The following is a 14,140-nucleotide window of genomic DNA, read 5'->3' as shown; positions in this document are numbered from 1 at the left end:
TGGGTTTGTGCCCTGGGACTTGTTCCCTCTCAGTATCTGTTCATGATGTGTTTGCAGATGCCTCTGAGGTTTTACAAAGTTTCATCCCGAGCGATTTACTTCAGTTTAAAGCATAATAATAGAGGCATCTCTGTATGTGGTGCCAGTTATTGGTCACACTTATTAAATGAAGGTGGGCTCTCAGTAAACTGGCACTTTATGGGAAATTGCTGCTGCTGTTATATGGGCTATCTTGTCTTTCAGGCTTTAAAATGAACATACAGAGGATTGGGTGGCAAAGAGTGGGAGGGGAAAGGAGGGAAGAGACTGATGTAAGTTGGTTGACTTTAAGGGCCTCTTGACAAATTATTTTAAAGAGCCTCTGAAGTTTTGGAAGAACTGCGTGCTGTATTGATAGTAACTCCCCGCGCTTCTCAGACTCTAACCAGACTGCATGGCGGTGTCAAAAGGTGGGGGGATTTGATCCCTATTTGGGGTGGGTAAGGCATGCCAAAACATTAACCTCTTGCATGCCAAACCTCTCTGCAACCCTTCTCCCCCCAAAGGCCATGGTGTAGCAGGAAGTATGTATGGGATGCTTGCTGGGTTATAAGCATGTCCCTCTGCAGGACTGATGCCAAATGTCCCACCGCTGTGGAGCTGTTGTGTCACTTTGTTTGAAGCAGGTGCTTGTTGGGTCAGAGCTTGTATCCTTTTCACCTTCCACCTTGTCTGTCTTTACAGTTCCAGGCTTCCCCTATCCAACTGCAGCCACCACAGCCGCCGCATTTCGGGGCGCCCATCTGAGGGGCCGAGGAAGGACAGTGTATGGGGCAGTGCGGGCAGTACCTCCCACGGCCATCCCAGCCTACCCAGGGTAAGCACTGGTCACAGGAGCAGAGTGCTCTGCACAACCGTGTCAAATAGCTAATCAGTTAACCAAAAAACCCTAAAATTGTCTGGATGGTGAGAGTCAAGATCTTGCTAGTGCCAGAGCATTCTGCACATGATGGCATCCAGTGGGGGCAAATCTAAATTTTTCTGTGTTAAGTTCTTGACTGAAACAATTTTCAGTACTTGCAACAGCTTAAAGTGCTGATGGGTTCCTTCTCAGAATTTCTCAATTTGTCTGTATATGGTATTTTTCATCCATTGACCCAATATGTTACAGTGTTGCTGAGAAGGACACAAAGAGAAGATCTAAAATTCCTGAAAAGGTTCTGCTCTTTGCACTCTATTTGTTTTTCCATATTCAGGAATGAGGAATATTATCCATTACCTTCATGCCTCACCATCTGGCAGTAGGACACAGAAGAGCCAGTTACCCACAATGGATTTGCTTTCTTTGTTGGAGACGGTTTAAAAAGGTTTAAAACAAAGATTAATCAAGTCCATTAATTTAAAGCTGGGAGCATTTGGGATGTAGAGAGAATGATAATGCAATGAAGCAATGGCAAGTTTGTGGCCTTAGCGTTCTTTGCCCTCAGATTTTCACCAGTAATGCGGTACAGAAAATGCTGTTACAAAGGAGTATTCCACTGTTTAAAAGTAGAGAGAACTAGGTCTATATGTGAGTTTTGTTTTGGGCTTTTGTTGGTTTGTTTAAATGTGATGGAATGACAGATAAATCAGCAAATCCCTTCCAAACTGTCTTTTTTTTTGGTTGTTTTGTTTCTGATTTTGAGGATGCTTTAATCATATTGTCTCTGGAGTTTTATTTGCCATATTTTCCAGGCAATGTTCTCAGAAAGAACAGGAGTAGAAACGAATCCTCCAACACAGATGTGGACTGACCCTTCTTTTTCTATACACTAGGCCCAAAAGGGAAGAAAAAAAATCATAAATATTTTATTAAAAAGGAAGTGGAATCCATACACATCAGTGGAGGGAGCTGGCCTGATATATGCTGGATAAGCTCACAATACCTTCTGTAGCAGATGAAATGATGAGAGCTACTGTGACCCTTTTAGAGTCTAGTCTGATATTGAAAGTGGGACTCCAGGAAGCAAGATGCAGTGGTCATGTATCTGTCTAGCTTTCCTCTTTGGCAATTTTGGCAATGTTTGTATTTAATTCACCAGAAGACTTTAAATGAAACCTCATCTAAACATTGGTCTTCTGAACAGTGTTTCTTCTGGGATTTCAAATCCACTTTTTTGCCACCACTCCTAGTTTACATTCTTTATCCTCTAACCATAGCCTCTGACCTGCAACTTGCCTGTCTATTGCTCTAAAAATGGCCCAGTCCTGTTTTACTGGGGAGTGCTCCACAGTGAAACAAAGCAGCGAAGCTCAGCTAAGTGCTGCTATCTAGCAGAATATGAAATATTTGCACCGTGGGGGGAAGTGTGCTATTCATCCCTGGGAGTAACAGCTAGAGCATTCCTAGCCAGAGGCTGTCAGGAGTGGGGCACTGGGAGAGCCTTGTCCTTGATGTAAATCCAGCCTGAGTCCCATGTAAAAGGTTTATTTTCATTTGAAATATGGGCCAGGCTCCAATGATTAGCCCTTCCAAATACCATCTCATGTCTGTGTTTATTGGTATTACACTGAATTTTTCTGACCCTGCTGATTGATCCCATGTCTTCATGGACAGCATACTACCTACTAAACATTTACAGTGCACTAGTAAGCTAGACAGATTCACAGAGGCCCAGAACTGTCCCTAGTCCAAAGCACTGGGATGTAATTAACTACTGCTGTGGTTCTTGTCATCATAGTCTGAATCTCTACAAGATACTTTGTAGAATGGATTTGATTCCTAGTGGAATAATACAACATGTGCTATTCAATTCCATGTTGCAGTAACCTGTAGGACAGCCACCACTCCATGTGGGCACTGTTGACCTCCAAGGGGTCAGGGATGAGCACATGTTCCTGACACCTTGCCCTCCATCGGTTACTTTCTTCCTGGCCAGTGGAAAGACGACACCATAAGATCAGTCAGCAACATGAATGACCAAGACATAGTGAGTAAATGTGGAAGAAGGCAGTAAAGTAAGCTGCAGGTTAACTCAAACCTGATAGAAGGAATTGGTTTTCACAAACCTCAGTGTTGTTTAAGTTACAAACTTTATGGTATCACAGCATTTGAGAGCTTAGCAGAAATAAAAAAATACAGATGTAGATTAATAAAAGCTCGTTGGTATTGCCATACTGGATCAGACCCGAGCGCCATCCAGGTTAGAGTAAGTTTTGACAGTGTCAAGTACTAAACCAGAGGAAGGTGCAAGAAATCATAATTCTCAATAGTTTTAATATTTATTTCGACAACTCAGGATTTGCTAATGCTTATGTGGAATGCCCATACTTATGTATGGCCATGGTTGTTTATCCAGAGAATGTTTTTGATATCTCAGAAAGCAATTTTTTAGACTGTTGGAGGTGATGTTAGATAGTCACCTATACCTGACTTTGAATACTAATGCAACTTTCAGTTTTATCTGAGGTGCCACTTGGTAGAAATAAGGAGACATTATAAACTCTGATATATAACATGAGTAAAAACTGTACTGGAATATTGTCCTGATTTATAGCAGCCATGCTTTTTAAATGTGAATGATAACAAATAACACTTCAGACCAAAAGCTGTAAGAATCTAAACAGTCTGAAAAAAACCTACTGTAAAACTCTCAAAGCTAAATAAGCTTGATAAATATTATTTCTCAAACTATAGGTTAGTCATTGACATGTTCATGGTCGTTAGGTACCTGTGTGAGGAGTAGACTTGCCATAGTAAAGAACAATTCAGTCTAGTAGTCTAAATATATACGAGATTCACTGATTGAAGCCAAAGTAGATGGCAGACTAGATACAGGGCAGCAAATAGCTTTGAGGGTTTGAAGTGGTTTTTTGTTCCTTTTACAACACAGTCAGCTGTTGGTACACCTAAATGATATGCTGGCTTCTTTAGAAAAACAGCCTATTTCTTTGTCCCTTGGATGTGTATTAGCTCAGCTAGTAGGCTTTTTACAGATTGCACCAAGATTTGACTGGCTGCCAGACTGTTTTTTACATCTGGTCAAGCTGCATAACCAGAATGTGGCTCTCAGATGAAGGAATTCTCTCAGTTTTTGCTAGCATTAAGAATCACAAATACGGATATTTTACCATATCAATAAACTTTGCTAAATTTCAGCCCTGGAAGTTGATGTCAGTCAAATCCTAACTAAAAGAGAGATGGAGGATTCACATGTGTTCAGGTGTTTGGATCCAGGAAGCCTTACTCTTACCTGTTATTAGTGTTCCTTGCAGTTTTCTCTGGAGAGCTGATGCTAGCATCTCTTGCTGACAGAAATAGTGGCCTGATCCAATGTGGTAATGCTTATGTTCATCCAAGTGATTGTGTTTGGAATAACTGTTAAAACTGCTAACCTGTTCATAAACCAAGTCACTTCCTCTGTCGTGCGTTTGCCTTTCCTGCAGGAGCAGGTGGAGTATCACTGCTAAAACACTCCTGGTCCTAGATAGAGAACCCAGCAATGTAAGTCACTGCCCCAGGAGCCAAACTCTTTGTTATGTGGTTGTAAAAAATTAGCTTCAACAAACATGATCTTATGGCCTGCTTCTCCCTGCTGAAGTGGCTCCCCTCTTCCTCTAACAAGGGTCTCTATCTTCATACCTGCTCCCAGCGCTCTTGGAGACTACAGTAACTTTGTCCATTGGGAATGGAGTGTACTTCTGGGGAAGGCAGCAAGACTAAATTATTCAAGCAGTAGCTAACACTGCAAGATTTTTCTTTTTATTTTTTTTTTATTTTTTTAGTAATAGCATGCAGAATTTTGGCAAGATCTGCTGGGCTTTTTTTGTGTGTGTGTGCCTTACAATAGGTGGGTGTCTGAGGGTGGCAGGCTCTTGGCAGCATTTCACATTCCATCTGATGGGTAAAAAATGATAGTCAAAAGAATAGCTAGTGTTCCATACCTTCTTTTTCCTTTATGCTATGGGTAAGTCATGCACATCAGATCCATGAGCATCACAGATGGTGGGGTTAATGCTTTTTAAAGCCTTGAGCAAGTTTGTGTGGAGCTCTTCAGAGGACAAAGCTGGAGGAAATTCCTCAGTATGTGAAGCACATGCTGAACTCAAATGGGTGGGGGGCATCCCCTCTCTTCCTTCCTCGTCCTTCCCCAACCCCTGTCCCCAGAGTGAGCTGTGTAGTTGTTAGCTAGTGAATGCTCTGGTAAGAGCACCTGTTTGAAAACCCCAGGCTCTGTTTAACAGTTCTTGTGCTTGAAGTTCTGAGAGAAACAAAACTATGGCTTAAAGCAGAAAAAGCACCATCCCATGGAAACCCTTCCAGTTGCTCCTCTCTGCTATGGAATAAGTCATTACTACCAGGGACTCCCACTGCACCTTTCAATTTTCGGATCTTGGACCAGTCACCTAACCTTTTTAGCTCATTATCTCTGCTTGTGAAAGCAATGCATTGTGGGTATTTTTGGTTTTTTCTTTTCAATTACATTTCTCTGTGTTTACTTTGATCAGAATTGATTGACTTGTTTTCCTGAGGTGTTGCATCGGTTCTTTAAGATGCTGAATAATAATACTTTGCATGCTTGTGTGATCAGCCAAATCTTATCGCATGTCTAATGTGCAGGGTAAAAGCAGGTGATGTATGGATGTCAGAAACAAAATTCATGCAGCCTTGTGAAGCCTGAGAAATGTAATCAGGCACAAGTCTCTGAACCACACTTCCTGACATAGGTGACTCCAGCCCCTGTGGGATGCCTTCTGTTAGGGGCTCCTCAATTCCACAAGCCCACTTCACGAAGCCAACGTTTCCATGTGTTTTAGGGGGTAACTAAAATCATTCCAGGAGAATAATCACAGTGGAGGTTTCTAAACCCTCGTGTCTCTCTTCAGGACGTCAGATCTTTTTGAGACAATATTTACTGTACGAGATGGTGGTTCCCCTCCCTCTCTCCTTCGCATACTGTCTCCCCCTCTGCCCACCCCTTCCCCCTTTGCATGCCATGGAAGATGACTTGGAGCCGTGCGTGCGCACACACGTTCTCTCGCTGATTTGCTCCTGCCAAAAGCCCAGGTTGTGGATTCATACATCACCTGCCTGTGTAAAACGCATGTGCATGCTGCCGTCCTCAATAACCGGAATGTGTTTTCTGTTCTTTTGTTTTTTGTTTGTTTGTTTTTTTTGTTTTGTTTTTTTGTTTTTGTGTGGATTTTCTGCAGTGTGGTTTACCAGGACGGATTTTACGGTGCTGACCTATATGTAAGTACACACACCGGAGCCTTCTTGTCCCCAACCCCTGACAAGCCAGCCTTTTTTTTGTTTCCTTTTCTTTTTCTTTTGGTTTGTTCGTTTGGTTTGGTTTGGTTTTTTAAATATCATTTACTTTAATTTTCTTCTTCCTTGTGGATATATATATTTATATATTTAGGAATGCAAGCATGCTTCTCTGTCACTGCGCTTGCCCCTGGGTGCAAAACCTAAGCCTTTGGGTTTCCTGATCATTGCCAGGGTCAGTTTATTGGGTGTCCTGTCCCCCACATGCACACTGCTACTAATCAACCTGAGAGATGATTAGCAAATTAAAATTTCTCTCAACACTTCTCTCATTTACATAATTTGGATATAAAAATAACAGGACTGGTTTAGCCTCAGACCTTCCCTTTCCTTCTCCCCATCTTCCCTCCCCTTTCTCTTCCCTCTTGGGGCCCTTTCAGGTTTGATTTGTGCAGCCCACACTACATTGAACAAGTTGTATGTTTTAAAATGTTCATGTGCCACTGGGATGTGGAGATTATCCCTTTGGGGAAGACACTGGGGCTAATTAAAAATGGAGGCTGAAATGCTAGACTGAAAACTGACATCTCATTTTGCTGGTAGGAATGGCACCTAAATAGGCTAGATTCTCTCACCTCTTCAGGGAATTGTAAAGTACAAATACGTGGAGATGTTCGGTTACGAGAGTCAGCAGCCTTCTCCTGTTTGGGAATTAGCTGTGATCCTACTGGAGACTTTGTCCTGTCATTGTCTTTGTCCTCCCCAGTCAGTCTGTATTGCAAATCTCCAGGGTGTCTGTGTGTACATAGGTGGGTTGTGGATGGAGGTGTTTGAACTGGCCAGTGAGAAAAGTGCTTTCCTCTCCAAGGGAGAGCTGTTGCAGAGCAGGAAAATTGCCTATCAAAATAAAAATGTTCAGGGCCACAACTGCCACTGCAACTCGTGGCCTGCCTGGCTTCATCAGAGTTCCCAGTTGGGGCATTGTAGGTCATAGCTCTCTGGAGCTGGGAAGTTTTGTATAGTTTGGGTAGTGGCACAGTTGTCAGCACGAATTTCACATTCCCGTTCCTTTGAAGGTGCTATTCCTGGCATTTATAAAGAGGACCCTGGGCTTAGACTCAGGATAATGGATGGAACTAGCTTTTGGATTGTGTTGGCTTATATGGAGGATCAAGTTCTGGACAGGTGCTTTTTCCAGCCTAGGTTCAGCAGTTGGAAGATGTGCTGTCTGAGATAGAGAGAACTGCGTGCATTTCTTCACTCTTCCATATACTATCGTGTGTGCAGTCCTTTAAAGATTGATCTGCCTAGTCAAGTGTTTCTTTATAAAGCTGTGTCAAGGACTACAGAAGATTCTGCATTTTCCTGCCTCACTCCTAAAACACTGCCTTTACATACACTGACTTTGGTAATGGCAAGTAACCAAGAAAATGAGTGGTGCTTCGTATCTCTTCCCACAGTGTGGCATATAAAAGGCTGCCATGTTGAAAGGGAAGACCAGGGTTACTCCTTATTTCTTTTGAGAAAGCTCCTTCAGAGCTTTTGTTGGAGAGGAGAGGCTTATTTAACATGTAAGGACAGAAACTTTAGCAGTGATGAACGCCTGTAACCACTTGGTGCTGCAGAGCAGTACCACCATGTAACACAAAGCCAAGCTCCCAGGTCAGGTTATAGAACCATTAGGTGGATTTCTGATGACTTTGCTGTTGGTTGCAGTGGTGTCACTGTCAGAAAGCAGGATGATAGAAGAGAGGACTGCATCTAAGTAGATAGTGGTGCTTTTTCCTATGTTATTGCTGGCCAGAGCCCTCCAATGGAGCTCAGGAAAAAGTTCTTATCCAAACTTGAAATTGCCCTTCCAAACAATTTGCTTGGCACAGGTGGAGTGACTTCAGTGTCCCTGTGTCTCGCTGATTTGTTGTGCTTTTCACTGCAGTGCTTCCATCCCTCTGGTTGCTGTGATAGGTTTATCCAGATTCTGGAAGGTATGGCAGAGGATACTTCAGTTAGGACTGGGGGGAAGTTAAACTGAGGTTCTCTTAAGATTTCTGAGTCCATAGGATTGTAGAAAGAAGCTGAGCTGGCAGGGCATGGTTAATGATAGGCAAGATGAAAGGGAAGTGTCCCAAGTTTGGGCTGCTTTTTCTGCATATATGCTATGCACCGATTTCTCATTTTCCTCCTCCTCCTTTTCCTCACTCCTTTTTTCTTTCCTGGGGCAACCATCCTGCTAGCCATTTCTTCTGTGAAGAAGGCATTCCATCTGTTGTTGGATGCGTCCCACTCTGGCAAGACACCTGAATTGATAAAACAACCTGCCCCAGGATGCAGAGGGCTTCATTTCGGATCATAAGAAAGGTTATCTTTCTTCTACAATGGGGTCAATCTGGGTGGTGGGGGGGAAACCCAAACAAACCCACCGGTGCGAAGACTGCTCCTGCCTGTGAAAAGCGTGCTTGCATCCACTGGAAAGAAAAGGCTGGTGAGCCCCGCTGTGGGCTGTTTGTATGATTGTTTCTTTCCACAGCTGTGTTTTTTTGAACTGCTCTTCCTGTGTTCTGTTATAGAATAGTCTTACAGGAACCAATCATTAGCGCTAAAATACCTCAGGTAGGAGTGCCAGTGTGACCTGCCAACCAATCAGATTGTGGATTGCAGTGGAAAAAACTGAATTATACTAACCATTCCAGCACCACATTAGAGATGGGAACAGAGGCTTTTTTAGAGCAGCGCAGACTCACGTGTGAGCCAAGCCCCCGCTGTAGCAGGGTGGCGTGTGTCCAGATTTCATACCAAGTGGCATTTCACTCAAAATAAAAAAAACAAACAAAAACCAACCAAAAAATGAAAACCAACAAAACTTTAATTCAGTGGAAGGGTTAACAAGGTCATGCTTGTCCCATTACCATGTAGAAGCACCTGCTGCAATGGACACCGTTGTCCTGTCACCTCTTCTAATTCATTCATGCTCATTCCTGGTGCACGTATGCCACCCTTCTAATACAGAAATACCCAGAAGCATTTCTAGCCCTTTCTGCTTCTTAGCTTCTGTTATATGGAAGTATGGGGGTGGAGAAGATACATCTGAGAGATAAAAAATAAAAGATCCTAGAATTGGCCTCACTGCCTAAACCTGGCAAGCACTAAAATGTACCTAACTGGTATCATGAGTTACACATTTCTCCATGGTTATGGACGCACTTGTGTCCTAGGGGCAGAAAGGCTCTTTGGAGTAAAGAGGGCAGTGACGTACTTTGTGTGCCCTTCTAAGGCAGGAAGAGAAAAAGAAAAGGGAGGTTTATACCACACTGGCATAGTAAGCTGTAGTTTTGGATTTCCTCTTGCTCTCGTTGGATTGATCACCTGATACGGACTTGAAGAGTGGAGGAGAAGATGTACTTGAGCTGAACTGCATAAAATGTTAATTTATTTTCATCAACACACTCAGTAATTGGAATGCTGCTTTAGTTGGGATTGCAGCTTCCTGTATATATGTTGTTTTTCCATGTTTGTCTTATTTGAGAAAACATAATACTGAAAAAGCTGCCATCTAATGTTAAAGAAGGAATTTGAAAGAAAATATTGCTTTGTTGATGAGCCAAGGACAATAACATCACAGAAGAGTCATTTTAAATTTGGGCATTTGTTCATACCCAAGCAATACAGCTATTTGACAGCTCAGGTCTGTAGGCTCAAGCACTGCATGGAGGAAGGGATCCAGCATAGCCCCAGCAAGACTGGAAGGCCAGATAGAGAAAAAGAACGTGAATCAAGATAAGCAGCATTTAGCCTGGTGTTCATTTCTCTCACATGCTCCCAAGACAATCCAAAAGCCTGTACCAAAAAGGGCTAATCTTGATTTACACAGTCCTTTTGGTTGTTTTTATTGCCCATTAAAAATGCATAAGCATTCTCACTAGTTCCCATTTCCTTATGGAGGCAGTAATTAAACTGTCCAATTGATAGAAACGTCTCTGACATAACATCTTCGCAAGAAGCTCAGCCACACTTACTACTTTTGAGATGAGACTAGAGATTTTAAAAAACTGAACCTGTATGGGTAACCTGTCCCTGTGGAATCAAATAGATGGAGTGGGAGTTTGCATGGCTGTCCTGAGTTTCAGGCACTATGCCACTCAGTGTTTTTTTCTGTTGCAGTTTGGCTGTGGCACTGAAGGAATGTGTTGAAGCTGGCAAGGGCTGTTTTTCTTTTTTTTTTTTTTTTCTTTTTTTTTTCTTTTTTCTTTTTTCTTTTTTTTATAATTATCTCTTTCATTTGGAAACACATTTTTTCGTCTTTGTTGCTGTGGTTGCAGATGCTCTATGCTGTTATAATTTATATTTACTGGAGTACCTGAAGTGGGTGGCACCAGAAATCACTAAGGGTCGTAGGATCCTGCAGCTGAGCTTGCAGATGAGCTCTGCATATCAGTTACAAGTTTTATGTAAACAGGAAGAGCAGGAGAAAATATCTGGTGCATTGGACAAGCTGAACAGGCTTTAGATGCATTTATTGAATTATATAAGTTGATCCTGGGTTATGGAGAACAGGAACATCAGCTGGGTAAGGCAACCTGTACAGTGTCTGCTCTGTATTGTCCCAGAGCTTGATGAAAGGATTTATGAGAAAACAAAGTGTAGTTGCAACAGTTCTTCCTCTTTGCTTCACCCTATTTTGGTGTGTTTGGACCTGCCAATCATGCTAAATACATCCCCGTCTCAGAAATCTCCCAGCTGTCCACACTCATTGCTCCTATGACAAGAATGCACCATGGCCATTATGATCCCCATTTTTGGTTTTATTTGAAGTACACATAAGTAGACTTTGCAGATTGCTTTGAAATGAGCAGCTCTGCCTGTACGTGTGTACCTCTATCCTGAGATTTATTTTTTTTTTTCCTTTTTAAAATACCAGTAGCTTCAATTTTGCATCAGTGCATGGTTAAAAAGCAATACACGTCAGCTATTTCTTAACTTCATTTCTCCAATGAATTATTTCTCCTGTTTTTTTTGTTTTGTTTTCTTTTCTTTTTTGTTTTGTTTTTTTTTTTTTTTTTTGTTTTGTTTGTTGTGCAGTTGACTGAAGAAATGTTAACATCCCGCTCTAAATCTCTCAGTGGAGTCTCTGTTCCCTTCTCTGATATAACAGATGGGTTATTGCTTGTTATAATTATTAACATTGTGGTGTGGGACAGGGCTAGGGTGGGAGCCATTCTGGGGGGCGAGGGCGGGGTGCTGCGGGAGTCGTTAAGGTTGGAATGTTAACTCCAGTGGTGACTGACTGTTTCCGTAATAGCAGGTTGTTGTGGCTGCACGCTCTAGTACTTGAGGCTGTGTACTTCACTGAGCTTGTGGTAGAGCCTAGGGCGAACTGCTGTCCCAAGAGAATGCTGGGATGGATAGAACTAGCCAATATGAGTCTGAACGTGGTGACTTTGCTGGTTGTTCTAGCTCCAGATGTCAGCATGCTTAGTTTTTAATTTTAATTAATAAATGTTACTCCATTCCCCCTCCCACACCTGATTCCAACCCTTCTTTTCTTCTTCTTTATTTTTGTTTTTTTGGTTTGGTTTGGTTCGGTTCTGTTTCATTTTCCTTTATGAGAGACATGAGTTAAAAGATAATTCTATGATAAGCCTTTTTGGTTTCAAACTGCATCTTGCTGTCATGTTCAGAGTATGTGCCAGGCACGTTTGAAGCAGCTTCTGGTCTGAAATGTGACTGGCAAGTGTGGAAGTGTGGGGCAGAGTGGGCATCAAGGGTGCATGCTGAGGCCAGCTGCCCCTGCAGAGGGTAGTGCCTGGAGAAAATGCCTCCTACACTGTGCCCAAGTGACAGACCAAGGGGTCAGGAAGCTCATAGCCTGAGGGGAATACTACAGTGGCATTCATACAAAGTTTTGTCTTAATTTGGTGAGGTTAATGAAGGTTGGATTTGGATTAAGGCTGCACCTCATTCCTCTTGCCTCTGTCATGTTTTAAATGGTGGTGCAATGATAGCATGGCAAAACCAAGCTAACATCCCCAAAGCATCAATCCAAAATGCAGGATTTGAAACACCTAGGTGAGATTAAAAGACCTAAACTGTAACATGACATTTTTCCAGGCCACGCAGTGATGTTTCACAGGTGTAGATCTGTGTTGCTTTTTCTCCTGTTAAGTAGAAGATTGAAGAGGCTGCAAATCCCTTTTCTCTGGAGTAGAAAAGGGTCTGCAAACATGTTTTGGATAGCACGTTAGCCTTCAGGGCTAATGCAGCCGTACAAAAGAAGCCAATATTAATTTAAAATCATTATTTCTAATTTAAAAGCTACCCAGGTCCAGATTGAGCACTATTTAGCAAAGACACAGTTCTGTAGTGGAGCTGATCTTGTACTCTTAGTTACATGTATGTAAAAGATACATAGGGAAGAAGTAGTTAGAGGTATGTTGAGCTGATTTTGGAGGTGAAGAGCATATAACTCTGCCTTCCAGTCCTTCAGTCCCTAAAATGTCAGTTGGAAGAAAAAAGGAAAGAAAAGAAAAAACAACCAGAAACAATCTGGAATTTTCCGATGTCTTTTTATGGCTCATTGTGTTTCTAGAAAGTCAGAACCATGGTTCATTTACCAAGCCTTCACCCCCAAGTTAAAAAAAAAAAGTGTTCAGAAATACAATAAAAATCTAACCAGGGCTTCAGAGCCCCCTTTGCTGCCTGCTGTGTCACTTTTATCCCTCATCTGAAAGGTGGCTGGCCTTGGTCATCCAGTACTTCAGGCCTTGCTCTGTCCCAATAACTCCTTGTAGTAGTTCCAAGAGGAGATTCACAGGTCTTCTCTGAGTCAGAATTCACATTTTGACAACACAGCTGTTAAGTACATTTTTAGTAACTACCTCTGATCACCTTTGCTACAGGTGTGTAGCATGGGCAGAAATACAGCAGCAGAACAGACTGTTCTGGCATAATTTCCCTTGACCTGTTTCCTTCTTATATGAAGAGGGAGGGGAGAACAGTCTGGTTGGCCTCAATATTGGTTTGCTTGTTGACAGCCCTTAATCCACCAGGGACTGTCTTCTCTGACCATCTTTTCCTGATTGCTTTTCACCTTCTCTGGCTATTGATACTTCTGCACACGTGGACCCAATTAAATTCTAGCCCTTTGGGTTTTCCTGGCTGTAGAAAAGAGAGGGTAAGAAAAACAAAAAGAAAAAGTAGGAATCTCTCTATTTAATATACTTCACAGAAAGTGTCCACCTCTGATTTCCCCTCCTTTAAGAGGAAGGAGCTGTAAAAATTACCTTGCATGCAATATTCTGGGTCTTTCCATTTCCTCCACGCCAAATTGCATTTTCTGTAGGATTGTAACAATGCTCAGACTTCCTTTAGTGCATTCCCTTTGCTAAAGAGGATAATAGAAGGGCCTCCCTGGTCCCTCTGAGAAAAGGAATATACATGAGTTAATGGGTGATGCTTGCAAGAGACATGACATGGGAGCTGATGCAGTTTGAAACACTTCCTCTCCTTGTGATGTGTGTGACTCTTTTTTTTTAGTTTTTTTTTATGCTCTGCACGGGTGGACAGGTATCTGTAAAGTCAGTTCTCTTCTCTCCTGCAGGGTGGATACGCAGCCTACAGATATGCACAGCCTGCTACTGCAACAGCAGCCACAGCCGCTGCAGCCGCTGCAGCAGCTTACAGCGATGGGTATGTAAGGGAGAAGTATCCATGGGGGCTAATTGCTGTGCTCAGGGATTCAAGGAGCATTGATCCATCACAGAACTTCTGCTTCTTTCCCCCGTTTCTTTGTCTTACCTGCACTCGCATGCGCGCACATGCATGCACCACCCAACACGGAAGACTTGAATGCACGGTTTGTCTCTGCTCCTGGACAGTATTGCCCTCAGTGTATGTGAGCTGGCACAAATCCTGGCCTCT

General features: G+C 42.6%; 1 protein-coding gene across 23 annotated transcripts in view; it reads left to right on the top strand.

Moving 5' to 3' along the window:
- The window catches only part of LOC131592447 (RNA binding protein fox-1 homolog 2), a 171,281-nt gene that overhangs the window by 148,902 nt on the left and 8,239 nt on the right, over positions 1–14,140 (top strand). For 7 of the 23 annotated variants that reach the window (XM_058863965.1, XM_058863963.1, XM_058863966.1 and 4 more), the window contains 3 exons: positions 724–856; positions 8,794–8,836; positions 13,821–13,909. In XM_058863965.1, the coding sequence (XP_058719948.1) occupies positions 724–856; positions 8,794–8,836; positions 13,821–13,909 (265 nt within the window). The other 16 variants (XM_058863972.1, XM_058863964.1, XM_058863962.1 and 13 more) reach the window with 14 other exon arrangements.

This window comes from Poecile atricapillus, chromosome W (genome assembly GCF_030490865.1).
Source record: "Poecile atricapillus isolate bPoeAtr1 chromosome W, bPoeAtr1.hap1, whole genome shotgun sequence".
Taxonomy (NCBI): Eukaryota; Metazoa; Chordata; class Aves; order Passeriformes; family Paridae; genus Poecile; species Poecile atricapillus.
Note: the sequence above shows the minus strand (reverse complement) of the source record. Positions and strands in the feature narration are given on the sequence as shown.